General features: G+C 47.3%; 1 protein-coding gene across 2 annotated transcripts in view; it reads right to left on the reverse strand.

Moving 5' to 3' along the window:
• Window positions 1-26,569, reverse strand: part of HRAS (HRas proto-oncogene, GTPase) — a 40,171-nt gene that overhangs the window by 2,530 nt on the left and 11,072 nt on the right. Inside the window, exons 2-5 of one of the 2 annotated variants that reach the window (XM_041421173.1) lie at window positions 16,831-16,900; window positions 7,786-7,939; window positions 3,039-3,217; window positions 677-836 (exon numbers count right to left, since the gene is read on the reverse strand). In XM_041421173.1, coding sequence (XP_041277107.1) covers window positions 677-836; window positions 3,039-3,217; window positions 7,786-7,896 — 450 coding nt within the window. In that variant the 5' untranslated portion in view covers window positions 7,897-7,939; window positions 16,831-16,900. The remainder of the gene's footprint in view (window positions 1-676; window positions 837-3,038; window positions 3,218-7,785; window positions 7,940-16,830; window positions 16,901-26,569) is intronic. The other variant, XM_041421172.1, reaches the window with a different exon arrangement.

A 26,569-nucleotide genomic window follows, 5' to 3' on the forward strand; every position in this document is an offset into this window, starting at 1 on the left:
ATGGCTTGAAGCAGCTGCCCACTCTGAGGAGGGACAGAGGAGAGAGGAGAGGGCTCTGCTCCCCAGCAAGGTGTCCCTAGCACTGTCCAGCAGTGCAGATTGCAGTTAAAGGTACAGAACCAAGCTGGGAAGACTAACAAGACCTGAGTGTGGCCCTCAAAGAGAGAGCAAAATTGAATGAGCAACCATGAGGATAAGGATCTCTAAAGTCCCTGAGATTCATCAGCTTTCAGCAGTCTGAATGAGGTCTATCACCCAAGAGAAAAGCCACCACTGAGACCAATGAAGGTGTCAGTTCCACCTCTGTGCTCTGGGAGCTCCCCATGGTCCTTTCCAAACTAGTATATTCTGCCAAAATAGACCATGGATGAAGTTAACCAAGTGACTTGAGCTTAGCTGACCTGCAGTGACTATGAAGATTATTCCAGAGCCTTGGAGAAAGCCCTGGGAAGCACTGCTGCCACAGCATGATTATGCACTTCTTGTGATGGAAGGCTCAAGCCTGGACTGGGAGGGAACATCCTGAGGGAGAGAGCACTTAGCCTTGAGGAAGTAACTCAGCCCAGCCCTAACACCCATCTGTCTGCAAGGTGGTGCCTGCCCCTTCCTACCCCTCCAGGGCAGCAATGGAGGAGAGAAAAGAGAAAGAGCATTTTGTTTAGAAGTCTCCTCCTACCTGTCTGGTTTTGGCAGACGTTTCTATGTAGGGGATCCCGTAGCTCCGGGCCAGGTCCTGCGCTTGCCGGGTCTCCACTGTCCGCGCAGGGAGGTCACATTTATTCCCTACCAGCACCATGGGAACATCATCTGAGTCTTTCACCCTCTTGATCTGCTCCCTGCAATAGGAGGAGGAAGTGAGAAGAAGTGAAGGAGCAGGTCCAGAACACTCCCCACCAGTTTGTTTGTTAAGATTTGACAGCTACCCCTCAATCCTGTTGAATGCCTTGTGTTGAGCTTTCAGGAAAATGTAAATGACTATGGCACACAAGTGAGTAAACAGCAAAACAGGGCACTTCTGGAAATGAAGACTAAAAATACTTGTGCTCTTTAAATGCAGCTATTTACAAAACAACTTGAATTACAACAATCTATATTAAGACATGAGCTTAAGATAGTTTAAGTTAAAAATTAATTCTCAAGCAGTTACCTGTGCTATTTCCAAAATTTTAGGTCAAGTAATCCCCCCAAATGGGGAAAAAAATATCACCTGCAACCAGAATTTGCTGAGCTGATAAAGCAGCTTTTGGCAGCTGTAACCTTTTCTGCAGATGCACAGGCAGTATTTGCTCCCTTTCAGTTTAGTTCAGGTCACTCAAAGTTGAGAAACCAACTGGGAACTAAAAAAGCTGTAATGCTCACTTCTTCATTCCAACATTGGATCTAAAACTAGGTGGGCGAGGATGAGATCTATCACTTCTAGAAATCTTGAAGGCCATTATGACCACAAAAAATCCATTCAATTCCCTTCTGATAGATAATAACTTCCTTTGCTTAATAAATCATTTAACTTCAGATGCAAAACAGCTTTTTTTTTTTCGCTCATGGGTCCAGAACATTTAACATGGTTTTAATTTAACAAATAAAAGATTTAAAATGCCAATTTCTGCATTTTAATTGAATTCAAAGGAGCTGGACATTCACGCACAAAAGAATCAATCATCTTTTTCTAATGTAGTAGAACATAGAAATGAAGTCTGACTACATGCATGATATGCCATAAAGCCATTTAAATGTTCTGTGTAACATCCTGATCAGCAAATGCAAGTACTAAATTTAGTGCACAGGCTACACTTAGCTGAAAAGAGATACCTCCAAATGGTTACTACCAGGGAGAGCCAGCATTTCTCTAGGGAATATTCTTTTAAAAGTGCAAACACAAAGAGCACAGGCTAAAGGAGATGAAAGCTAATGATTTACATCATGATGGCTTGAAATCAAGCCATCCTACGAGCAATTCACAGGCACTAGCCCCAGCACAAGGATGAATGTTGCTCAATCCCTCAGGTGCTTTAGGAAAATCCCATCCTTTGGTTCAGCTAAAAGAAGCCAAATTAGTGCACCTGTGCAACTATTACACTGAGCAGCCTTTTGGATGAGACTGAAGCATCTCAGCAGCTCCAAGCAGCACCTCTGACTATGGAGCAAGGAAGGGATGTGCCTGTCCTGAGAACAACAGGATTACTGGGACCCTGGTTTATGATGAGGGACTGGAATACACAGTCCCTTGTGGGCAGTGACAGTGCAGGGCCAGGCAGAGCCATCTCCTGCATCCTCTGCAAGGGCCTGCCATCACAGCCAAGGCTCAGAAAAAGGCACAAGCAGAGTGATCCCTCCCTAAAGTAGCATCGGGGTAAACAGGGAAGATTCCTGCTGTGTTTACATCACCCCCTTGACTCTTCAGCTTTGCAGGGGTGACATCAACAGAGAGAATTGGGACAGGTACTGGGACGGTGTCCCTGCTTTGTCACCACTTCCCCATACATCTGCTTGGGCAAATCACCTCACTGGAGCCCTGACTCCCCTTCTGCTCCATCTTTGCCCTGGTTGAAACCAAGCTCCAGTGAGGCAGGAGTCTCTCCACACGTGTGCAGCTGGTAGACCGCAGCCTGGTCGTGACAGTGGACAGCAGGGCAAGCAGCTCTCTGTGTCCTTCCCAGCCTCCTCTCCCAGCTCTGGGGCCAGCAGAAGTCGCTGAGATCGATTGCATGAACAAAGCAATTCCACTAATTAGGGAGGGAAGGGAGGGGGGTCATACAGCTCAGCTCTCTCTTTAGTCACCATAAACACTTAAACATTGCATTACCAGGTCCCCAAAGGCCACAAGCAATCCCTTTGGAAGGGTTTTATTGGAGTCACTGACATTAGCCGTCTGTGCTGTCTCTTCCCTGGGGAACGGCCACTTGAGCTAATTGTCTTTGCTGGCAGTCAGTGCTTCTACCACCAGGGGCCTGACTTAAAAGAGTGGGCAGGAGACTGCAGCAGCAAGGCCTCCCCTTTGCACAGGGCATGTGGGAAAGGGCCCTTCCCAGGATACTGACCTATACTGGTGAATATCTTCAAAGGACTTGGTGTTGTTGATGGCGAAGACACACAGGAATCCTTCCCCCGTTCTCATGTACTGGTCTCTCATGGCACTGTACTCCTCCTGCCCTGCAGTGTCCAAGATGTCTAACAAACAGGTCTCTCCATCGATGACTACTTGCTTTCTGTAGGAATCCTGCAGGCCAGGAGAGGGAAAGGAAGGAGGATACATTAAGGGAGAGCTTGGATCTGACTAAACAAAGGGATGCAGCAAGTGCATCCCTGGGAAGACGCCAGGTCATGCTCTGCCTGTATTCAGCTTCCATTAGAGACGACTCAATCTCTTTCAAAAACAGGAGGGAAAGAAAAAATAATAATAAAAAAAAAAAACAAAGGAAAAAGGGAACAGCTGAGCAGGTTTCTCTTCATCTGTCAGAACCACAGAAAAGACAGCTCCCAGCTTGCTCTCCCCATTCCCAGCCTTGCCGCTGGCAGACCAGGTGCAGCTTCATCTCTATCACACCACATAGCCCTCAACAAGTATTTCAATGCCAACAAGACATTGTTTAGTCTCAGCTCTAATTCCTTCTGCTGGATGAGGAAGGACATTCAGGAAGGAGCTCTGGCCAGTCAGAGCTTCCAGTCACTATCTGTGATCTGCAGGCCTAGAAGGTGTTTAAGATAACCTGGAAATCCAATGCCTCCAATGCATCTCAAATCAGGCACCAGGGGCAATACTGCCATCAGTAAGGTTTCAGACGGGGTTTGATGGTAAACCTCTTCTTTAAACATGAGAAAAAAATAAAATAAAATCACACTGTGAACAGGGTGTTTCCCACAACCAGTCTGTGCCCAGAGGGCTGCTTGAGAGGGAAGAACTATCCAAGCAGGTCCTTTGAAGTTGGGGGTTTTCCCTGCAGCAAAGGCAATCACAACTTGTCATAGATGTGAGAAGGTCTGGAAATCACCCAGAGCATCCCTCAAAAGGTTTCATTTTCACAGCAGGCTCCTCAAAGCACTGCTCCTCCCCACTATGCTTCTCCCTGTGCCCAGTCTCATCAGCAGGGATGCTGTGGGGCAGCCCTGCACAGAGGACATCCCTCATCCCTCTCCAACAGCCATCTCCTGTGGACAGTGCAGCATCTTCAGCTGTCAGCAAGAGAAGGAAGCCAAAATGAAAGGTATGAAAAAAGTACAAGTCAGCAGTACAACCACAAAGTGCTTTGCAGCCACTCACACAGGCTACGGCTGCAGTTTAAAATTAATTCAAATGTCGGTTGCTCTTCCAATGACCACAACAATGTTATCAGATGAGCTTTGCAGGTCTGCAGACAAACAGCTGACACAGCAAAGGGCACCAACAGGACCAGCAGCAGCACAGAAAGGGAATGGGGCCAACATGGCCTCTATCCTTTGGTTCGTTACAACAACGTCATTTGCTGGGGCTAATTAAAGTCTTTCCTCACCTTGCAGAGAGGGCTGTGAAATAAGAGATAAGATCTGCTCTGCCACGACCTTCTCAGCTGTGCCTTCCCAAAAAGTGGACTGCTGACCCATTGAAAATAAGCATGGAGTGAAAGGCTGGCTTTCAGCCAACTGCTCTGAAGGCAACTGGCAGGCTGCCCTGCAGGAATGTGCTCCCATTTCTAATCAATAATGTATCTGGAGCCTCCTTTGTGCAAGGGGACCCAAGTGCCTTCTCTGCCCCGCAAAGCATCCTCCTATTTCTGCACCTTGGCTTGGGACAGAGGACCAGCCTCTCAGCACACACGTTCACAGTTAATTGCCAGGTCCCCAGTTCCAGGACGTTTCACCAGCACCCAGCATGCTGACAGAGAAGACATCCCACACCTCAGCTCAGGTCATCAACAGACCACTCATAAGGCCAGTCTGGCTTACAAGGCAGAGTCATAAAACAATCTTGCAGAGGACGCTTTGCAAAGGAAGGGACAAGCTCTCCTCATCAATGCTTTGTGTACAGCTTCATTCAATCTCCCCCTCCCCAGGAAGCTCAGGATGGCAGCTCAGCTGTCCCTGCCACATGACCAAGTGACATGGCTGCCACTAGCCTGCACCAGCACCCTGCAGCCTCAGTGCTCCTCTGCAGCCCTGCATGTCCCACCCCACCCTGAGCAGAGGGGAATGCAGCCAGACCCAGCTGTGAAGTGCCAGGCAGCAGAAACAATATCTGTTTGGGGTTCAGACTCAAGATCCCAGGCGGATGCCAGGAGCATCCCAGCTGTGCCGGGGGACCAGGCCAAGAGGCCCATTAGCTAAGCACTACAGTCAGGATATGCATGACCAGAGGTTTGGGCAGCCCATTACTAGCTGGCTGCTAAGATGAACCGAAAAATTTCTCAACAGAGTGAAACTCTTTATTCCATCCCTGCTTATTCACCATGGGACAGTGCCAGTGACATACCTTTCCTTGCTGCCTTGGCCCTCCTGTTCCCAAAACAAAGGTCCTAAGGTGTCCTGGCAGCCCAAGAGCTGGCCTGTGAGAGTGTGCTGTGTTGGGATGGACAGTGTTGAGTTACAGAGCCAAACATTTGCACTGGTGAATCAGGAGGGTAGGAGGGGAGCAGATACCCAGTCAGGGTCTCTACCCCCAGACAGGGAACAAACCTCCTGCTCTGGGGAACATCTTCTCAGTGTACCCCAATCTTCTTGCACCCCACTTTGCAGCACAGCCTGTGCTCAATACATGTGGGCAGTGGGCAACGCCTTTGCTCCATGCACGTATCATCTTTCCCCCCACCCCCCCCCCACCTTTTATCCTGCTCATTTCAGCAGTGCTGTGCTGCTTGTTAGCTGGCTGAACAGTCATAGTCAGCTCCTGGGCATGATCCAAAGCAGCTTAGTCACAGGAAGGTGGTTTGTTGGTCACATTTGGATGGCTGGCAGGTAGCTCTCGGTCTCTTAAATCCCCATAAAATGAAGCATAATTAAAAGGAATCACCCTGAAATGAATCAGTAGTTGGCTGGGGTAGCAGCAAAAGCAGGGTATAACCAAGGGAGCTGCAAAGGCATCAGGGCTGGTGGTACCCGCAGGTGGAAAAGTACCAGGGGTGAGAGGGCTGAAGAGCAGCCTGTGGCAGCTTTTGGAAGAGGAGAAGAACAGAATGGGGCTGGAGTGAACAGTGGAGGAGAGAGCAGGCGTCTCCCAGAGCACTGCAGTAGTGCGTAGGGTGAAGAGGGTGTGCTGGGAAATGCCATGCAAGGTTTACATTCCCTGCTGCCTGTTTACATGGAGAAAATTCCCTGCAGGGTACGTACAGGGAGCAGGCAGCTGGAGACAAAATCCACAGGATGCCAAAACTCAGCACATCACTGGGTAAGAGTTACCTCTGCCCACCTAACGTCCAAGAGAGGATGCATCCTTGCAGATGTCTCCCCAAGGAGGGTGCACTCCATGAACACTCTTTTAGCAAAAACAACCTGGAATGGTTTTCTGAGAAAAGTATACAATACTACTGGGGACAGCCACATGACAGGAGAGGAGCTGGGGACAAAGGCAATTGCATCCATAAGCAAGGAGTCAGAGCCTTAAATTAAATTCCAGTCTCTGCCATGGACGTTCTAGGTGACCTTGGCCAAATGATGTAATAGCACGCGCTTTTTAAGTGCTTTCTCTCCTTCCCGTCTGTAGGACTGTAAGACTATTTCTGCCTTTCACCCAAGCCTTGTCTTGCTTGTTTATGTAAGCTCTTCAGGGTGGGGACTACACATACAACACCTACCAGAATAGATTTCTCATCCCAGCTGGGGCCTTTAGCCATTATGATAATAATAACTGCAGAAACCACAGCTGCATTTATACACATCTGGTAGAGAATCCTTTAGGACTGCAGACAGGGAGGTTGTTGTTCAAGAGGCATGACAGAGCTGCAATTTGCCTTCCCAGGGTGGACTTTACTCCTCATGCAGAGCACTGGCTACTGCCTACGTCTCACCCAACAAAGGTATAAGTCATGCAGAGGCTAATTAGCACATCGCTAACTATGGTGAAAGCAGACGGAGAATGGAATATATTTTTGAAAAATTAAAGAAAATAATAATAGCACAATGGATATTGAAGACTGAATCCCCCTCTGCCCCCATACAGCCTGTGAGGACCACAGGGTCCCTGCCTGCTTCTTCAGGCAGGGTGCTGAGCTAGATAGGTCAGTGCTGCCATCCACACCGACTGAGACACACACATCAGCCTTTAACTCCTTGTGAAGAAGCAGAGGCAGCACTCTGGGAGCCACGGCAGTTCAGCTGCTCAGCACGTCTTGTTCAAACTGCAAGACATACATAATACAACCAAGCTCTGATAAAACCCATTTCATCAGGAAAGCTCAAAACATCCTGCAGAAAAAGTCAATACATTTACTCCGATTTCACAGGAGGAGAAATGGAAGCACAGGCACAAAATGGCTCTTCAATTCTAAACCTTTAATCCCTCCCTATGTTGTCATCTCATCAGAAAGGAAGACTTTTGTGCTGCCTCTCAGCCCCTGCCCTGCTCTGCCTGTCTCTGCTGTCTCCCATGTCACCTCTCCTCAGCAGACACCACTACCCTTCTGCAGGAGATGTTCAGTCAGTCTCTGCGACCTCTGAACACACACATAGTGACTCAGAATAGCTCTGCAAAGCAGAGGAACATCCCTGCTCAAGTTCAGACTTGAGACCAAACTGAGCATGCTCTGGGTTGGAGACCAGGTGGAGAAAAGCAAGTGGAAAACATGCAGACAGACTGACCCCATGCCCAGAGCCACTTACCTCTATCGTGGGGTCATACTCATCAACAAAATGGTTCTGAATGAGCTGTATTGTCAAAGCACTCTTCCCAACACCACCTGCTCCCACCACCACCAGCTTGTATTCAGTCATCTTCCAGCTGACCCCAGCTCAGGACTTCCAGGAGCACCACCACCTGCAAGGACAAACATGGTCATTTGCTAAGAGAGGCTACATGGTCTATGCTAAGAGAGGTTACTTTAAAATGGGCAAAATAATCCATCAAACCAAATAGAAAAACTCTGTTCATCCTGTGGTCTGTTGCAATCCTTCAGCCTGACCATCTGGATGCAAACTTCACAGGTTCCTTGAACAAACTTCAATAGGAAAGTATTACTGATGAGAAAACAAGAGGTACAGGCTGTGTACATCAACCCCTGAAGCAACCAGTGTAAGAAGTCTGGTTTTGCAGAAGTGCTCAGCACTGTCCCCAGTTTACCTTATCTCAAGCTGATGATCTGAAAATCTTTAGATAGATTTGAAACCCTTGGCCAATGAGGTTGGGATGTCAATTCCCACAGGAGCAGGGGAAAAGGTCCAGCCCTGCCCAAACATGCTGTTACCTCCATGTCTTCACCCTCAAGGCTGTGTCAAACCTCAAACCACACAGTAGGGCAGAGACAGTGGCACATCCACACCCTCTGCCTGTCCTCCAGCTAACAGTGCTACTACGGTGAGAGGGAGGACTGCACAAGGGGCATCTCTGCTCCCTGAACTCAATTTGGCACACCCAACAGGGGGGAAAGAGATGCTGTCACAAAAGGTGCTGACTGACAGTGATGGTTAGGGTCAGGATGAGCAAACCACACTTCTGCAGTACTGTGTACCTCCCATGGCCCTTCAGCAGCAGAAGATTCACATCCCCCCAGCTCCTCCCTTAAATTTCTGCTCCAAGTCTGCTGAGAAAGAGGAACTAACTCAGGAAGATTACAAAACTCCAAAGGTTTAAATAGAAATCCACCCTCATTGGACTGCAAGCCCTGCCCACTGGAAGTCACTCCAGGGTCAGATACTCATTCTCAGCCACCATCTGCAAGCTCTGGGGAAGCCAGAGCCACTCAAAATGCAGCAGGTAGCAGGAAGACAAGCTCACAGTTCCCCTTGTCAGACAGCCTTCAGTGTTCACAGGGATTAGAACCCCCTCCTCCATCCCCCCACCCCAGATAGTTAAATCACTCCACCCTCCTCCCCAGGCTTGCCAGCCCTGCTCCTAAACTCTGGAAACTGCTACAAACTGTGCCAGCAAAGGCTGTTCTATACCCAGACCACAGCTGATGCATTTGCTAAGACAGCAATGATCTAATGGCAAGGAAGCCAGAAGTTTTTGCCTTCAATCCCCTCCCGACTGCAACCCTAAACCACCCAGACAGTTCCATCTCCCTCTTGAGCAGGGAGCAATCGGACACAACCATCTCTTGCCAAAGCTCTTTCTTGAGCTGCTGTCTTCATAGCAGAAAGGCAAACAAAGCTCGTGCCCTTCTCAGCATCTGGAACCCTAAAGAAGGGCAAACGAGGGGGTGCAAAAACGAGGGGGTGACAAATACGATGCCAAGCAGGACCTCTGATTTCCTGTGCTGGAGAAGCAGTTAAATATGATGGAAAAGTGGTGACGGTGGGGGGAAACGAAGTGCAAATAATGTCATACCCTAGGTGCCTAACTGAAAGTGACACTGCTTCCTCTGAAAGTTCAATGTGCCTCTGTTCTGGAGCCAGGGAAGAGCTGCAGATTGAAAGCAAGGCTACAGGAGAGAATCTGCGTGATCTCACTAATTGACTGTGTACGCACGTTACTCTGCTCTGTTAATGCATGCCCTCAATGTAATGTTGTTCTCACATGCACTGCTTCTCAGGGACAAGAGAGATTCCCCACCTCAGGCTTCTCATCTCTCTGGGAAGAGACAGGATGAAAAGGGGACTGAGGAGCAAATGTCGACTGACACCTCCACCAGCATGGCTGTCGGGGAGGGAATTGTTCCTTCAGCAAACAGCTTCACAGCTGAACACAGAGGGGTCCTGGGGGTCTGAAGAAACACTGCCACTAGCTCCCACCTTTCATTACAGAGCAGGGAGATCTCCATCCCCCAGCAAAACACACGGACTTTGCTCTGCATCTGAAGATGAAGCAGGTGCCACAAAGATGCTCAAGGAAAACAGCACAACTGCCCAGGCCTGTAGGACTTGCTGACGCAGTGAGAAAAGCTTTGACACCCCAGGGGAGGAGAAAACGTAAGTTCTCTAGGAGGGGGTTCTCCCTCAAGACCACCCCAGTGGAAGGCACTGCCTACTCCGTTGGAAGACCCCCAGCACACAGCTATAGCAGCTTTATGGTCCACACTGCACCAGGAGGTGGGGGACAAGGTGGTCACCCACATTAGCTGGAGTGTCTTCCCCTGCTCCCGACCCCAGCTGAGCTCCAGTGCACAGCAGAGGGGCAGTCACACACCAGCAAGCCCTGCATATCACCACCTTAGCATAAAGTTTTAAGGTCTGGCTCCTCCACAGAAACACAAACCCACATCTTGTCCCCCACGCACCCAAGAGGCAGGGAAAATGAAGGGGACAAAGGAGCTACTCCCCACTTGTGACCTGCACATGGACAATTTACAGGGAAGAGCTCTGCAATGCTGGTGTTTGCTCACTGACACCATCCCTCGAAGGTGCTGTCATCCCAGTTAACTCTTCACTGCTCTGCCATCCCCGCCCCTGCAGTGGCAGGAGGGATTCTGTGGCTCACAAAGGAGGGCAGGTCCAGCCTACCTGCTCCATACCATTGCTGTAAAACATGTCCTAATGCAGAGTGAGAGCATGGGGAATGATGGACAGCTCTGGGCATGAGAGCTGCCCCAGTTAATGTGGGCTGAAATCAATGCTCAGGGGAGCTTGCTTCCTTTCCCCAGTGCAAGCTCCTCATGGGCAGCGTGCAGACCCAACAGCACACCAGGGCATGGGCAAATTCCACAGAGAGAAGCAGCCTAGCCAAAAGCTGCAGGGAAAGCAGAGATTTCAATATGGCCAAACTTCGGCACAGAGCTGGGCACCTGGTCCCATGCTTGAGCTTACCAACACCATCTCATAACTCCCACATCATACTTTTTGCTCCTGAACATGGGAAGAGCAAGGCTGCTCTTCAATGCACCCATAGTTTCAACACAGGGGTGGCTGTTCCTCAGTGCCATAAAAACATCACCACCATCACCACTACCACCATAGGGGGCTGGTTCAAGGAACAATCACTCCAAAAAGCAATGTTTCTGACTTCCTATAAAACAGACACAGGGAAGAGAGAGTGGGGTTCCTGTCAGAGAGATGGTAACAGACACCCCAGTTTTCATGCTGGTGACACACCGGATGGAGGTTTACAGCCTGTTGATAGTTGTGAAAGCTTCTCCTGATGCGAGGATTTCCAGTTTCTCAGCAGCCAACACAGAGCCCACACACAGCTGACCACAAAATAACAGAGTGAAACACAAAAGCACAGCCTCCCAGTCCCACACAGAGCAGGAAAATGCTTCTTCCATCTTCTGCAAGCTCTTCAAGATCTGAAAGTCTGATCCAGGTCACCATCTAGTGTTTCCCTATCCAGGTTTATCACCTCTGCAGCCCTCCACTACTACACCCCCCAAAAGCCACACACAGGGCTGTCAAGCAACAGTTGAGAGAGACAGCAAGGAGGAGAGCAGTTCCAGGAGCACCATCTGGAAAGAGGAGGGCTGGGAGCCGCGTGCCAAGCCAAGAGCCCCAGCGTGGAGCTGGAGCTGCTGCTGCTGTATTTCCTGACCTCGTGGATTTTCTCCTGTAGCGAGAGGGCTCCTGGCTCCTGTTCAAAGCTGTCTAGGAAAGCCTCGCCGAGTGCTTCCGCCTGGCAGCAGCAGCTGCTCCCAGCCCAGTAGCCAGAGCCACACAGCTCCAGCAAACAGGAGCCATCTGCCAGCCTTGAGCAGGAAGGAGGGAGAGCAAGCACCCAGCCCCAGCAGACACCAACATCCTACCTCTGTCTCACAGGGAGGGGATGCAGGCGTGGGTGAGGGCAGAGGGCACACCAGCTCCCCTGCCTGCACATGCTGGGTGCAGCATGGAGGCCTTGCCTGCAGAAACAAGGACCAAGATGCTTGGCAGAAGCTGTCACAGAGCTAAGACCTAAAGTAGGTCTGAACATCAAGGCCACAGGTGTTGCCCAGAGATCCAGCTGTGTCCTGCAAAACACAACCTGAACTTCTTCAGGGTCCCTATTCTCTAGGCTAGAGAGGTGGTTTGGGAGACCTGACTGAAGCCTCCAGAAAGTCACTCAGCACAGGTAAGGAACACAAGGGGCCCCATCAGTACGTCCCATCTCACCACCACAGTTCCAACAAGAGCTCAGGTGTCAAGCAGAAGGGATACACAGTGGGTTTCCAACACATTCACCACATGGGAGCCTCTGATACCCTTCCAAACAGAATAACTAATTGAAGGAGCTTTGTCCTCAGGAGCTGTTTCCTCGCATCACTTTGTTTCTCTCCCAGGACAGACAACAAGACAGCTAAACAAGTCAAGAGACAGATTTTTGAACAACGCTGCTGTAGTAAGGCCAGCCATGCCAGAAGTTTTACAGCTGTTCATTACTGAGCATTCACCATCACTGCACCTGCCCACTGGGAGTTTCTGCATTTAAAGGCATCAGAAAGAAGTCAGTTTCAACTCTGCAAATCTCTTTGGGCTCATGTCAGACCAGGCACCCTTTCCTCCAAAGCCTTGTCCAGAGGAGCCATATGACAACAAATGCCACCGTGTTTGATTCTATTTCCTTCAGCAGAAATGCCCTGCAGGCAGAAATGGTCTGCAGTCCTCTAGGAGAACAACACTGATCCCAGTCTTTTACCAGCAGTCATCCACACCCACACATCAGGAATCCTACTCAGTGATCTCTGAGCATTGATAAAACGAACCTTGTTGGCTTACCCCAGTGACTGTCCAGTCTCCTCCATTTGCTCATGCACAAGACTGTCAACATCACAAAGCACAGGCTGTGGAAGGACTGAAGGAGCCTCTGCGGTGGTGTGAAATGCCACCTTTTGTTTTTCACTCAAGGACCAAAATGCTGATGTTCTCAATGGCCTGTCCGGCCCCAAAGAGAGGGAACTGAGGCTGACAAGCTGATGCTCTGTTATGAAGCCTCTAAAATGCTTCATTTTAATTTACTTCTTGCTTTTTAAATCAAAAAGTGAGCTACAAATCTAACCAATTGTGCCTGTTGTTTGCTTGCTAGGTGTATACCTGCAAACTCAGACAAGGGCACCTCACAGATGAAAACAGAGAAAGGGATGCCAAAGAGAGAATAAAAGTTGCAAATACTGGTCCTGCTTTGGAGAGATGACTTGGAGATAATAAACATCTTCTGTTAGGGGGAAAAAAAGCAAAAAAGCCAAAAAGAAGCAGAATGCCTTCCTCCATCCTCTGCTAGCTCTTCAAGATCTGAAGGAAAAGGGAGCCTGTCCCAAGGGACTGAGCACAAAAATATTGCTGCAGAGGAAAGGAAGAAAAGGGGTAAGAAATGACATAATGTAGGAGGCTCAAAATACAGATGCACATTCAAGGAGAAACCTGTGAGGAAGAAGAGCAGAAAGTTGCGGGCAGGTCCGAGGGATGGGCAGGTCTGGAAGGGAGGGATTGCTCTCCACAGCAGCCATAAACATCTCCCAGCAGCAGTGTGCAAGCCTCAGCTTTGCACAGTCTTGAACAGGCATGGACTGGTCACTGCACCAGGCCCAGCCCTCACAGTTTCCAGTCAAAGCACCTCTGGCAACACAACCCCTCTGCCACAGACTACCCAACCACAAAGGGCTTGGGAAAACATGGAAAGGCAAAGGAAAACAAGACAGTATCATTCTCTCCAAAGCTGCTACCTGTTCTCTGGTTCCTGCTTCAGCTGTCAGACATTTAAGTAAAAGACAAAGCTGTGTAATCACCTGCTCTTGGCAGTAAGATAAGACAGTGCAACTACACTGTTCTCTTAACTCTACCTCTCAAAAAGTAAATATTCTTTAAAAAGTTATTTGTTGGCAGCTTATTCCAAGAAAAACAACTGGTAGGTAGCTATAACTACCCAAAACAGCAAACAACCTAAATCACTCAGTAACACAACAAACCCAGAGAACAAACCAGCTACACAAGAGCTTTCCTCTGGATGAAGAAATTGCCCCTGCACCCCACTCTCCACACCCAATACAGGCCACCAAAATTACTATTTTCCAAAGAAAGACGAGCAGGCCCATTATCTCAGAAACTTGTAAGTGAGGACTGCTCGTGCCGTGTCTCCAGCATCATGAATGGGGCACGAGGAGCAGCGTGCAGTCAGGAAACTCTGGAAGGTGCTGGAATATGCTTTAGAATCGTGGTGGGACCTTTGCCTCCCACCATCACCACTTTCTTTGTCTCACTGATACCGAGTTACTCATCCCACCACAGTCTCTGCAGAAGAACCAATCTTCCAAGCTAACTTCCAGAGAGAGAAAGCACACCACTCTGTGGGTTAACTGCTGCCAGCCCACAGAAAGGGTGAAAGAAACAGGCAAGCAAATTATACATCTCACACCACTGGTGAACACAGACCCTTTAAAAAAAAAAATCACATGCAGATGGGAGAGACCACCTGTGCTAGCACCCAAGTCACAGTTCTCTGCATCTGGCAGGGCCTGTGATGTGAAAAAACTGAAGACAGTTTTTAAATTACACTTGTGATTTAGGATCCAACACTTCAGCACTCTTTGAGACTCTACACGAGCAAGAGTAACCTGCATAAGGAAGGAAACTGAAGTTGTGTCTGAACGTTGGTAGAGATGGATAACAAAGACATGAAGAGGCCACAGTGCAGGACAGGACAATGTGAGATGTTAAATAAAACCTGAGCTCCTATCTTGCAGTCAGGACTCAGTGTTGAACATACCAACATGTGTGGGAAAGCAGTGTGAAGGAGGAAAAGCTCTCACTGTGGAGATGCAGAAGGCTGCAAACTGCCAGGACTCCTCCACTTTCCTCTCCTCTCCAGCCTCCCAGGGCTGAGCAGGTGGTTCAGAGGCAGACACTTCCCTGCCTGGGTTGGCAACCCTCCACCTCGTCCTAGAAAAGAGACTTCTCTCAGGCCTCCCAGCCTTTTTCAGAAAAACCAACGGTACTCTGTACAACACAGCTCAAGAGAAGAGGCAACTTTTAACTTTCCTTTACATTAAAATCCCACCTATAAGCATTAATGGGACACTATAAGCATGAAAGGCAGTGTGATATATCTTGAGTATATAAAAATACGGACAGTTACCAAGGAAGCTTTAAAACAAGACCCACATTATAGATGGCAGTAAATGTAAAGTGTTAAAACACGTGGTACACAACCATGAACCCAGGCTCTGAACAATCTCTTGGCTTGCCAGTCTCAGTACCAAATTGTATTGATTTTCCCACAAGATATAAGGTGCAATGAAGTAGAAAGTTGGAGCAGATGAGTATGCAGTGTCACTGTAAGTGGATCTCTATAATTACAGCTATTAGAGAATATCAGGCTTTGGGGAAAACACTGCCCAGTAATGGTGTGGAATTACAAGAGATGTTGTCTCCAGGCTGGTTTCCTAAGGTACCTGGTATATCCTGCCTGGTCCTCTTGGTGATGAAAGGAGCAGCTGCAGGCAAGCTGCTGGGGAAAGGTGCAGCTTCTCCTGTGCCCAGCGCTCCTGTCATCATGCTAGGGCAGGTTGCAGCCATCTGGCCCTGCTGCAACAGCACAAGAAGGGACAAATTCAGAGCTCACTACTAAGCTGCAAGCGATGGAGCACCCAGTGCTAGAGCTGGAGGCGGCCATGCACAAACAGAAACACCATCCTACTCACTGCAGAGACAGGCAAGGGGATGCAAACAAGCCAAGGGACTGGCCCAAAGCCATCAATGGTGGTAAAGCAGGGAACTAAATTCAGGCAATGTGATTTCCCATCTGGGGTTTTCACCTGAGACACAAAAAAAAAAAAAAAAAAAAAAAAAACAAACCCAGAAGTTTTGGATGGGAAAGCTGTTGGTCTCCTGCTGAGTCTTTGTGTTGGGCTGTCAGAGCTGGCAGCTCATCCCCAGCTCAGCTTCCCAAGGCTGAGCCAACTGGGGAGGCAGGGTACATCAAGTGGGAAGCCAGAGAGTACTGTAAGAGAGGCCCTGCTCTCCAATTATCCTGATGAAATCACAATTAGGTCATGGGCACAAGCAGACAGCAGAGAGGCAGATGCTCTGATCCACAGATTAGCACCCAGAGATGCAGGTAGGGCTGCGGGCAGCGGGGAAGGCTCTGCTGTTTTCCTCACCTGAAGCCCAGCTACAAGAAAGGGGGAAGTCACTGGTATAAGGTGGCCACCTACATCACTTAAGAAAAGGGCCAATCCCAACCTGAGCACCACTAATGTGCAGCAAAAAAGGTACCCCAGAGTCAAGCAACACACTCTCTCTAGGAGCTGTCTTGCCTCCTTCCCCTTCCCTATCCTTCCTTATTCCTCCCAAACAACTGTTGACAAAGAAAAATTAGGAAACTGGTTTCAGGAAATGCATACAAGCCCTTTTCACTGAGAAGAATTTGCAATGGAAATAGGTATGGTTGTTCAACTTCCTGCTGGCTTTAAATCCAACACATATTTTACCAGCAAATACATGGATAAGAAAACAGGGTAGTTGCATCTGAGAAGTTTCAAGAATTGTTTTGATAATGCTTTTAGTTGTTTGTTTTGGTTTTTTGTTGGTTTTTTTAGCATTTAATGGTTAAGAGATTTTTTTAAAGGTCAGTTTTTGAAGCAAAATAGGATTTTTAAGAGTATTGGTGAACTCTAGTCTCCAGGAATGGAATGGTTCACAAAGTACATCTCCTATTGCACTACAGCTCGTGCAGCAAAAAGTTCCAGACAGGCAGTGGCACTGGGTTTGGGTGATAAAAGGTGGAAGCCATTGGCCAGCAGCATAAAAACAGACCAATGAGTATGCTGGGACAGCAGGAGCCCAGTCTGCTCCTGCCCATGGGGCACTCACCCTCTGGATGGCTAACAAGCTTCCACAGAGAAATAGGGTCCTCTCTTCTGGGAATGGTTCAAGTGCCCCCCTAGAAGAAGGAATACAGAGCAGGAATGAGAGGGATCCCTCTCTGCCAGGACAGACAATCCTGGCTGTTTGGACTCAGGCAAATCTCGGTACACACTTTGGTTAGTACCCAAGTTGGCTTCCTCAGCTTCCCTAGACAGCACTTAGCATCTTGTACTGAAAGAAGAAAAGCAGGGTCAACCTCCATCCATCCTCTCTCACATGTGGTATTTCACAGGCTGCTAATCATATCTTGCAAAATTTTATCTTTTCCAGGGAAAGGCAGTACAGCACTTTTCTTCCGCCTCATTTTTCAAGACAGAGGGTAAAGCAGCACAGGTGCAACTGCATCTTCTCCACAGCTGAGTTGTGGGTGAGGGACAGTCCATTTTGGGATGAGGGACCAAAACTAAGTTTCCTTCTCACCCTTCCATTCCCAATGGGACACCAATGAAAGCTCATTCAAAAACAGAGCTCAAAGGAACAGACAAGACCAGATACTTCCAGAGTGTCTTTTTATTAGTAGGCCTTTTTAATTTACATGCTCAAACATAACAATCACCCTCCTCTGTTCATTTAGTCCTTGCAGGGCCTTTGCAGGTACACACATTGATTTATTAGCAGAGGATGGAGGGGAAGAAGGCACCACAACAAAAAGCAAACCTGCAGGGCTTGCTTTAGCACATCTGGGAGAAGCAGCTGGGGAAAATACATTAGAAAAGCAAGAGAGAGGATCTCTTAGGGAGCCAAAGACAAGGTGGAAGTAGAGAGAGCAGATCAAATGAAGCAAGGAGGCACCAGCTACTGGGACTCTGTCCCTGCTCTCCTTCTCACCAAGATACATTATTAGCAGGGTGACACAATGTAGCAAACATGAATATGCATCAGTCATTATGCCGCAGATATTCAGGGGCACGCTGCTGATTTATGGACCTGGCAGCTGCAGCATCAGCCAGCTGCAGCCTAGAGGGATGGGGACAGTGAGCACTGCTGGCAGAGAGGTCCACAGAAGACCTCCAAACCCAGCCCTTCAACAGCCATGAATGAATTCATCACAACCAAGTCTGTAGCCATGCAGAGCCAACCAATGCATTGTGTGTGCAACGCTGGGAAACCATCATACAACCTGACAGAAACAGAAATGTCCAAAGGTTGCAGTGCAAGATTTAAGTTTGGATCGGCAGAATTTCGTTAAATTAGTGTCCTGAATTACTCAAAGCTCACTTTGCTGCTTATAGTAAATCTCAGCCACATCAGACTTGTTAATGTGATGCTCATATCCCATCCCTCTATAGAAGTCTGGATTTAAAAAAATCCAAGCAATGTTGCTGTGAGGGAGTTGGGTTCATCACTGTCACATCACAGACCTGCTACAAAAAAGACTGAAGATGTGAGGATTGCAGCTCTCCCCACTGAAAAGGAAGGCATTCCCCTTTTGGTCTGGAGCAACAAAGGAATACTGACCAAGGACTCATCCTGCCTGTCTTGCAAGCATCACAGAATGGACAGAGGAGACATGCTCCTTCAACTCTGAGTGGCCTCCACACAGGTTCATATATCCCACCCCTCAGTGACACATGACTGGCACAGCAGATAAAGGAACAAGGAACTCCACCCTGCAATGAAGAACCCACAACAATTAAGTGACTTCCTGACGGTCACACAGGAAACTTATGGTAAAGCTGGGGATTTCTGTTCCCCCACATTTGAGCTTTTGTCATAAAACATGTGCTCATCAGTGGCTGTGGTTGAGTGTGCAGGGGACAGGAGCACAAAGCCTTCTCCACCACCTCTGTCACAGCCCCCAGCATCTGCTGGCAGACCTGCACAATCAGCAAAAGCCAGGGGGGGTTTCCTTCCAGAGCTTCCTTGGGAGTCCACAGCAACGACGACAAGCAGGATTTGGGTGGGCTCGCAGCCAGCATCTGCAGGCCAAGTAAAGCTGAAAAGAAACCACAGAAATGCAAGACACCAAGACTGTGTCAGATGTGGTTCTTCAACACTGGAGTTCAACAAGCTGATTCACAAATAAGCAAGCCCCTGAGAGCAGAAGAGTGGTTGAAGTCCCTCTGATAATGCCTAAAGGTTAGATGTACTCACAACTTTGTAGAAACCCTCAACTTAACTCCAGTCTCTTGGACAGCCCTGGTAGAGGCAATAGGTAGATCCAGATCTGGCTTTAGTACTGCATTTGACATGGCCATAAAGCTCCAAAGACCCTGCCCAACTTAGGTGTTCCTCTACACAGATCAACAACTGATGGAGAAAACAGCAACACTGGCCTCAGGTCCTCACTTGCAACAGGCACAACAGAGTGGGAAAACACTCGTCACATAAACCAGATTGGCTTGATTGAAAGACGTACAGATAGGAAGCAAACCATGCCCTGAGCTTCAGGGATAACATCTTGCTGTGGAAAAGAGTGTCAGAAAATCTATGAAGTGAATAGACAAAGAGATGCAAGGGAGCCTAGACACAATCCCCTAACTGCAAACAGAAAGAAGAAAACCTTAAAGTCTTTAGACCAAGAACATCTTCACTAAGAGATGTCAGCCAGAGAGCAACACCTAGATGCAAGTTGGTACTACTCTGGCAAGCACCTGGTGACCAGACACAGCTGACACTTGTAACACCCTGTCCATAGCACCTGATTTATCCCGAGCACAGAAAGAGACCATGCAAAGTACAACCCAAAACATCTGCAACATGAGCTGGCGGAGTCACAGCTCGGGAAAAGTAAAATGGGGCAATGTGATCCTGCAGGTGCCCTTCTAAGCTGAAGCATCCTTTTGTCAGGCGTGACAACGCATCCTCCATCACAGATCAACCTCTGCATGGCAAAGTCCTCAGGCAAATCCCATGCAGCAGCAGGAATAGCTCCCACACATTTGAACAAAGGCAAACCAAACAAAACAAAACACAAAAAAAAAAACCAAAAAAAACAAAACAAAACAAAAAAAAAAACCCACAAAACAAAAAAAAAACCCAAACCCAAAAAAAAACCCAAACACAAACCCAGAAAACAAAGAAAAAACCCCAAACTAAAAAGCAACAACAAAATAAAATAAAATAAAGGAAAAAAATAAAAAAGGGACTTCTGGTCTTTGAACTGTATTGCACTGCAATTACTGCGATGTAACTTCCTGAGGGCAGTGTAGGTGATGGTTGGGTATCAATTACATCATTGGGAATTCTCCACTGCCCAAAACTTTCTTCTACTCTTTTCAGTGGAAACCATCTCTGATCCCAGAGCAGGGTCTCATCCTGCCAGATTATCTGAAAAGCTAAAAAAGAAGGCCCCTACACCAGTTTTCTCTTTGAAAAATGTCTAGCTCTGGTTATCCCTGCTGTCCATACAACACTCAAATCTTTATCTTCTGAAGCCACTGACTTCCCTAACACCTTGCAGCAATGAGATGCCACAACTATAAACATCACTTGTTTTTTACATGCATATATATGGCTTTCCATCTTCTTTCCTGGTCCAGCCATCTCCCCCCAGCCCCTCAAGATTCTCTCATGCTGCAGCTCAAGCACAGCTCTGCAACACTGGGAAAGCACACATTGCAGAGACATTGAGAAACACAGCAGCATTCACTGGATTTATTCTTGGACTTTATAAGGCTCATGCAAACAGTTCTGTATTTGACCTGAAAAAAATAACCACAGAAGGCAAACTTAGAACTTCAAAGACAACTTCTCCTGACAGCCCTAAGTCATTATCTGTGTGTAGTATGGACAAGGTGCAAGTGTTCATAGCTTCCCAAAGGAAGGGAGAGGACAGCTCAAGCCAAGGAGTAAGAGCCAGACAAGAGAATCCCACAACTGAGATCTCACCTTGAAAGTTCACCCTAAGGAAAGGGCAAAAAGTAGAGGCCTTGCATTGGTGCCACTAAAGCCAGGACAATCAACACTGGCTGAGGATCTCATTTGGTCTATTTTAATATTCAGCCTTAGCCTATTTGGAGCACTTATCCCTTTCTGCATCTTGAGACAGCAGTGAGGCAGACTGACATTACCATTGAAAGCACAAATATGCCTTTGTTCAGCCAGGGAGGCACACAGAGTGCCTACAGAGCAACTACAAAACTCAGCCATCATAAAGTAGAAGAAGAAAGGAGGTGGCAGAGTTGTTTCCTCCTGCCTGGAGATCTGGCTGCCATGAGGAATTGCATATGGTGCTGGCACAGAGAACTTGCTCCTGGGATCAGCAGCTGAGTTTTTTGCCAGGACCCTCTGCTAAGAGGCTTTCCAATACCACTGGCTCCTAAGCATACACAGAGGCTCCCTAAGAGGTTTCTGCAACAGGGTGACAAAAATAAGTCTGCAGTGTCTGGGTTCATCCAGCCATGTGTGGGTACAGGCATCTGTTAGACAATGCCTGGGGACCACGGCACAGGAACTCCAGCAGTGAAAATCACGCTGACTCACAGTTCTTTGGCTTTGGTTGAACATGTAATAAATACATAAAGAAATAAATAAAACAAAATCAGAACCTCCCTTCAGCCCACTGGGAAAAATCCAAACATCTGCCTTCAATTCCCCAGTGCATAGCAATACAACTTTATTATTACAAGTAAAATTATTATATTTTCTATGTGCTGTGTGTGTGAAGATCTGTTACACGGCCTACATCACTCTGCAAATCCCTGACTGCTGGGAGTATGTCATGCTATGACCCTTTGCCATCAGCCCCCAGCATATGAGTCCTGACCTTTTATTCAGCTGGTCATCCCTGCCTTGCAAGCACGAGCAAAGACACAAGAACTGAAGCTCTGATACTTAAGCCATGACCTCTGGAAAGGGGGTTGAAAACTGGACCAAAAAGCTCATGCAACTACCTCCTGGGCTACAGCAAATACCACTAAAAGCAGCTCCAGGCAGAGCTGGGGGGACATAGAGAAGGGATGTGCACCAAAAGACCTAAGTTTGCTCATACTGGTGGCAGCATCATCCCTTTTCACATCCTCAGGCTTTTTTTGGTCTGCTACTGTAAATACAGGCTGTAACAGCTAAGAAGGCACTGTTCAAGCAGTGGGAGCCTGGTCCTGTGCATGATCTGAGGTTCCTCTCCAATTCTGCTCACCCACACCCACAAAATTTGCCCTTTGCTGACCATTCAAGATTGCAAGAGTGTTTGAGTAATGCTAAATGTCACAAGGCTGCTAGGGGTTTTATTTCTTTCCCCAGTGGTTTGGAAAAAGAAAGAAATGGACAGGTGATGTGAACTGGCACTGTTAAAGATGATCCAGTCCAATAAGATCATGTGAACTTCCTGGCTCTTGTCATGACCCCATCTGTCTTGTGGGCTTCAAGCTGGATTAAAGAATTGTGCACAAGCTATGAAAATGATCCCCCTGAGGAAACAGTCATTTGGAACATCTACAGAAAATCTTCACTTTTGGACAAGAACCTCTTTCAGAGTTCTGGTGGTTTGGGCTTTGGCTTTTTTTTCCTTAAGGGAGGAGAGAACCACAACAGTATCTGCAGTCAGAAGCTCTGCTCTGTGGATCTGTATCTCCTCAGATCCTTGGTATGACAACATTCTCTTGCCTTAAAAGAATAACTTCAGTGCTTAAACTTGAACTCTGAATTTTACAGTCTTGCCAATATTGTGAGATCTCAAACATGATCATGTACCTTCACAGGAGCCTGGAGGAGACAAACCACCAGTTAGATTTTGAAAAGGGGTGATGTGTTTATAAAGCTCCCTCTTCACTTAATGGTAGTGATGCTCACCATGTGTTTTTCAGGGCCCCTAAGTAACACACAGCAGTCTCTCACTCTTGTACATCATTCACACCTAGCTAGAAATAAACGGCTATTTGGTTTCTCCCTTAAAATCCTTTTATTTTCTGAAAGCAACACCCTGAGGACCATGTGTGTCCCTGCAATGAACCTTCAAGGCCACAGCATGGTGTAGTGGGTACAGTTCCTACAAAGCTCTCATTGTTCCCACACAGGAACTTCAACTGAAGAAATAAAATTAAATTAACAAATTAATCGTTTGCAAAAAGCTTTTCCTAAAAATGGAAAAATCCCACAGAAAACCACCATCTCACAAGCCAAACCAGCCAACTTCAACCTGAAGCACCACTCAAGCAAAAAGACAAGATGCAGTGTTTTGTAACGTGATTATATTAACACAAGATAAAATTTCCTATTCCAACAGCAAGGAAAAAATAGATCTCAGAAAATTGAAAGTTTGTCAACTTAGCCTCACAATCCATCCTTAAAAACTTCCAGTAGAGCTTGTCTCGCTCTTAATCAATTCCCTCCATCAAAGGCTGATTAGGCTCTACGATTTACCATTATTGCCTTTCACCTGTAGACTTAAGATTAGGACAGAGAGGGTGAAGACCCGTAGGAAGGAAAATATATTATAGGCTAGTATTTCTTGCCCAAATGGAGAGCTTCCATAAAGGAACTGTTCCAAGTGGTGGTTGCCATTCCACAGGCTTCATTTTTCCTATACTTTCTCAGTTTTGATCAAACTCAGGACATACTATGTCAACTCCAATAGGAAATCTGAATTAAGCTAACAATCAAAACTCTGATCAGATATAAAAGTTCATGTAGTTGGCCTTTTTATCCTCCCTTTAAGTGGCTGCATGGTCATAAGACAACAGCAGTGTGACTGGCCAAGGTCATTGTGAAACACAGCCAACAGCCCAGAGTTTTCTAGGGTGGCAACTCCTCCACGCCACTTTAGGCAAGTGTTTGGTTCTTTATTTTACAGCCCCAAAAGGAATTGTTGCTTTTGCAGAGCACAAAATAAATGCAAGCTCAGAAAGTATTCTGAAAAACACAATGAATGAGGAGTTCATGAAGTTCACTCAAAGGTTTTTCACTGCACCTAAACATGAACTGTGCTCTCTAGGTCTAAACTAGATACCTTCCTTTAAATCCATGGAGGCAATTTACCCTCTCAAGTAGCCACTTTTCATCCAGTAGCTCAGAAGAGAACACGCAAGATATCTCCGTGAGCTGTGTGGGTGCCTGACATAGCTGTGACAAGCACACTTCATACACCTTCTTAAGATAAGGCTGCCATAGCTAAACGAGGCAGAGAAAAGGTATTTACTTCAAACAGGTTCTCATTCCTTTGACAACATCCCATGGTGTGAACTTTGCTGCTCTTGCATGGTCTGGAACAAGGCAAGGATTCACATTTCCCAGCCACCACCAAGTGAGTGTGGGAATGCAGTGGGAAAGAAGGATCCTGCATCCCCTCCAGCCAGCCCAGGCTGCTGGCTGGGTACCTACAGCACCACGTATTGTCTGTGCCTTGCTCGCAAACAGCTGCAGTGCCAGCGGACAAAAGCTCCCACAACCTCTCCAAAGCTGAATTTGCAGCAACACGTTGCTCCTTAAGGAAAAAACCACAACATGGTCTTTTCAAAGTAGCCAGCTGGTGAAGAACAACACAGAGAGAGGAAAAAAAAAAACAACACAAACCACTTAGCACCACTTCCCTTTCTTTCTCTCACACGGAGTTGAGAAGCTTATATTAATTGCAAAGCATGAGAATCTGAACAAACACCCTCCTTGGGCAACCAGGGCCAACCCCAGGAAAATATTTGCATCTATGGGATGTGCAAGTTGTGCAACCAGCAAAATATCAAGACAGATAAGGCAGCAACTTTTCATTAGGATCTACAGAAACTTCCAACTCTGTATTGCTGACTTAAGCTAAGACAAGCTACTTTAATTTTCTCTCCCTTGCTCTAGCCTTCACAGGGGAAATAATACCAGCCAAATTCACATCCAGTCTGAAGCCACTAGACAGTATTTGCAGAGCTGACTCAGAAACCAAAGCAGCCTTTGGTGGACTATCGGCAGGAACTGGGTTTCCTGAGATGGGAGTTTTCTTCCCACCCTAAAGGTAAAATCTTAAGGAAGTTCTTGCTGCAATAAGGTTGGGTCTACCATGGACACAAAAGGCAACTTGATGGTATTACACAATTTCCCATGCCCAAGGCTTGATATGACCTTGTCTGCCTAGATTTAGTTACATATATATGTTATTAGGGAGTCAGGAAAATTAGTTAAAAGGTCATATAGTTACAAAACCCTTGTGAAAGGGATGGATGGATGGATGGATGGATGGATGGATGGATGGATGGATGGATGGATGGATGGATGGATGGATGCTGGTTTCTCCCACCAGCTTTCAAAGACCTGTACGTGCACCTGTTCAACCAGGAGAGCAAACAGCTGAGTGACACTGCTGCAAATCTTCCAGAGACCTATAAAACATCTCCTGTTGACAAGGCAACCAGGATGCTGTCAGAGGCAAAAATGAGCAAGTAAAAAGTACTGTTTTGTCATGGATGTCAGGATGCTGCCAGCAGAAGGCTGGCCCTAAGCACCTACCTAGGAAGGCAGGGGAGCTGCAGGGACCCCATGCTGTGCCAGGTGCCTCCCTGTTGGGACGCTCTTCAAATACTGCTGGCTGTTTACTGTACCAAAGGTCAGAGGGAAAGCACAGCAAGGAAAGTATCAGAGAAAAAACATATGGTAACTGCAAGCCCTGACATGCCTTTCTTACTGAATTAAAAATCTCCTGAGGGTTTTCATACTTGCCCCTCTCTAAAGGGCATGAGATGAAAAGTACAGAAGTTTGTGGTGGACCCATGTAGCCAGGAAAGACAGCAGGGAGAGATCAGACGCATTGTGAAGTGAAGAAAATACACCATATAATGGAATATAAGGTATTTTTTGCCTTTTTCTGTAGCACAGTATGTGTGTTTCCCACCTAGGACCAGTCAGAAATCTCACCCCTAACAGACTTCCCACTATTGTAAAGTTTGAAGTAACTGCAGTGCACACACCAGACAGACTCTCCAGAACACCATCTTATGGGTGTCTGAAGTGATGGGAATGATAGCGTGAGTATCAACAACAAACAAAATTGGGGTTTAAAACTGTTTCTTTCTTCAGGGTTGTAGCATTGAATCATGCTGACAACACAGACATGAGATGGAAAGTAAGGACTTTGGCATGGCACCACCCCCTACTGAGCAGGCTTGCAAGCAGCTGTCTGAGTGCAAGCTCTGCTTGAGGGCTCCTGCTGCAGACAGGTTTCTCACTCCCAAAACTCCCAGTATACTGCATTTCTGCCACTGGGCTAATTCTTCCCCAGCAAAAGGCATGATGGAACAAGTGCTCCAAATCAAAGGGGAAATTCAGCCAGTCAAGAAAATCCTCCCCAGGCTATGAGGCTTTATTCCCTTCAGTTGGCTCAACTTCATTTTTCTAGTTCCTTCAAGAACAGCTCTAGGTCTCCTCCAACCTGCTCCCTGCAAACCACGCAGGGGTCTTCAGAGAAACCATAAAGGTCCAGGTCAAACAGGATACAATCTACAGAAACTTGCTCCATCATCCTCAAAGCCACAATAGGGCATGTAGCAGTGCTTCAGTGTTAGGAAAAAGGCTCTTTTTCCCCTAACAGAAAGAGTTTTACCCAGCAATCCTAGAACACCCAGACATGCAGCTCTTTTTGAGGCACTGGAGGGCTCCTACTGCTATCACTCGCTGGTTTGCAATCTGAAGTCCCCATGGCACTGTTTCAGCTCTAGATATAGAGGTCTCATGTCTTTCCCCACTCCAACACAATACCTGTTTAGGCATATGCAGGTGGTCAGGAACTCCTGAGAAGTACCTGAGTAATCCCTGACCTATATTAGCA

Source organism: Onychostruthus taczanowskii, unplaced genomic scaffold, assembly GCF_017590055.1.
Source record: "Onychostruthus taczanowskii isolate IOZ18803 unplaced genomic scaffold, ASM1759005v1 scaffold69, whole genome shotgun sequence".
Lineage (NCBI taxonomy): Eukaryota > Metazoa > Chordata > Aves > Passeriformes > Passeridae > Onychostruthus > Onychostruthus taczanowskii.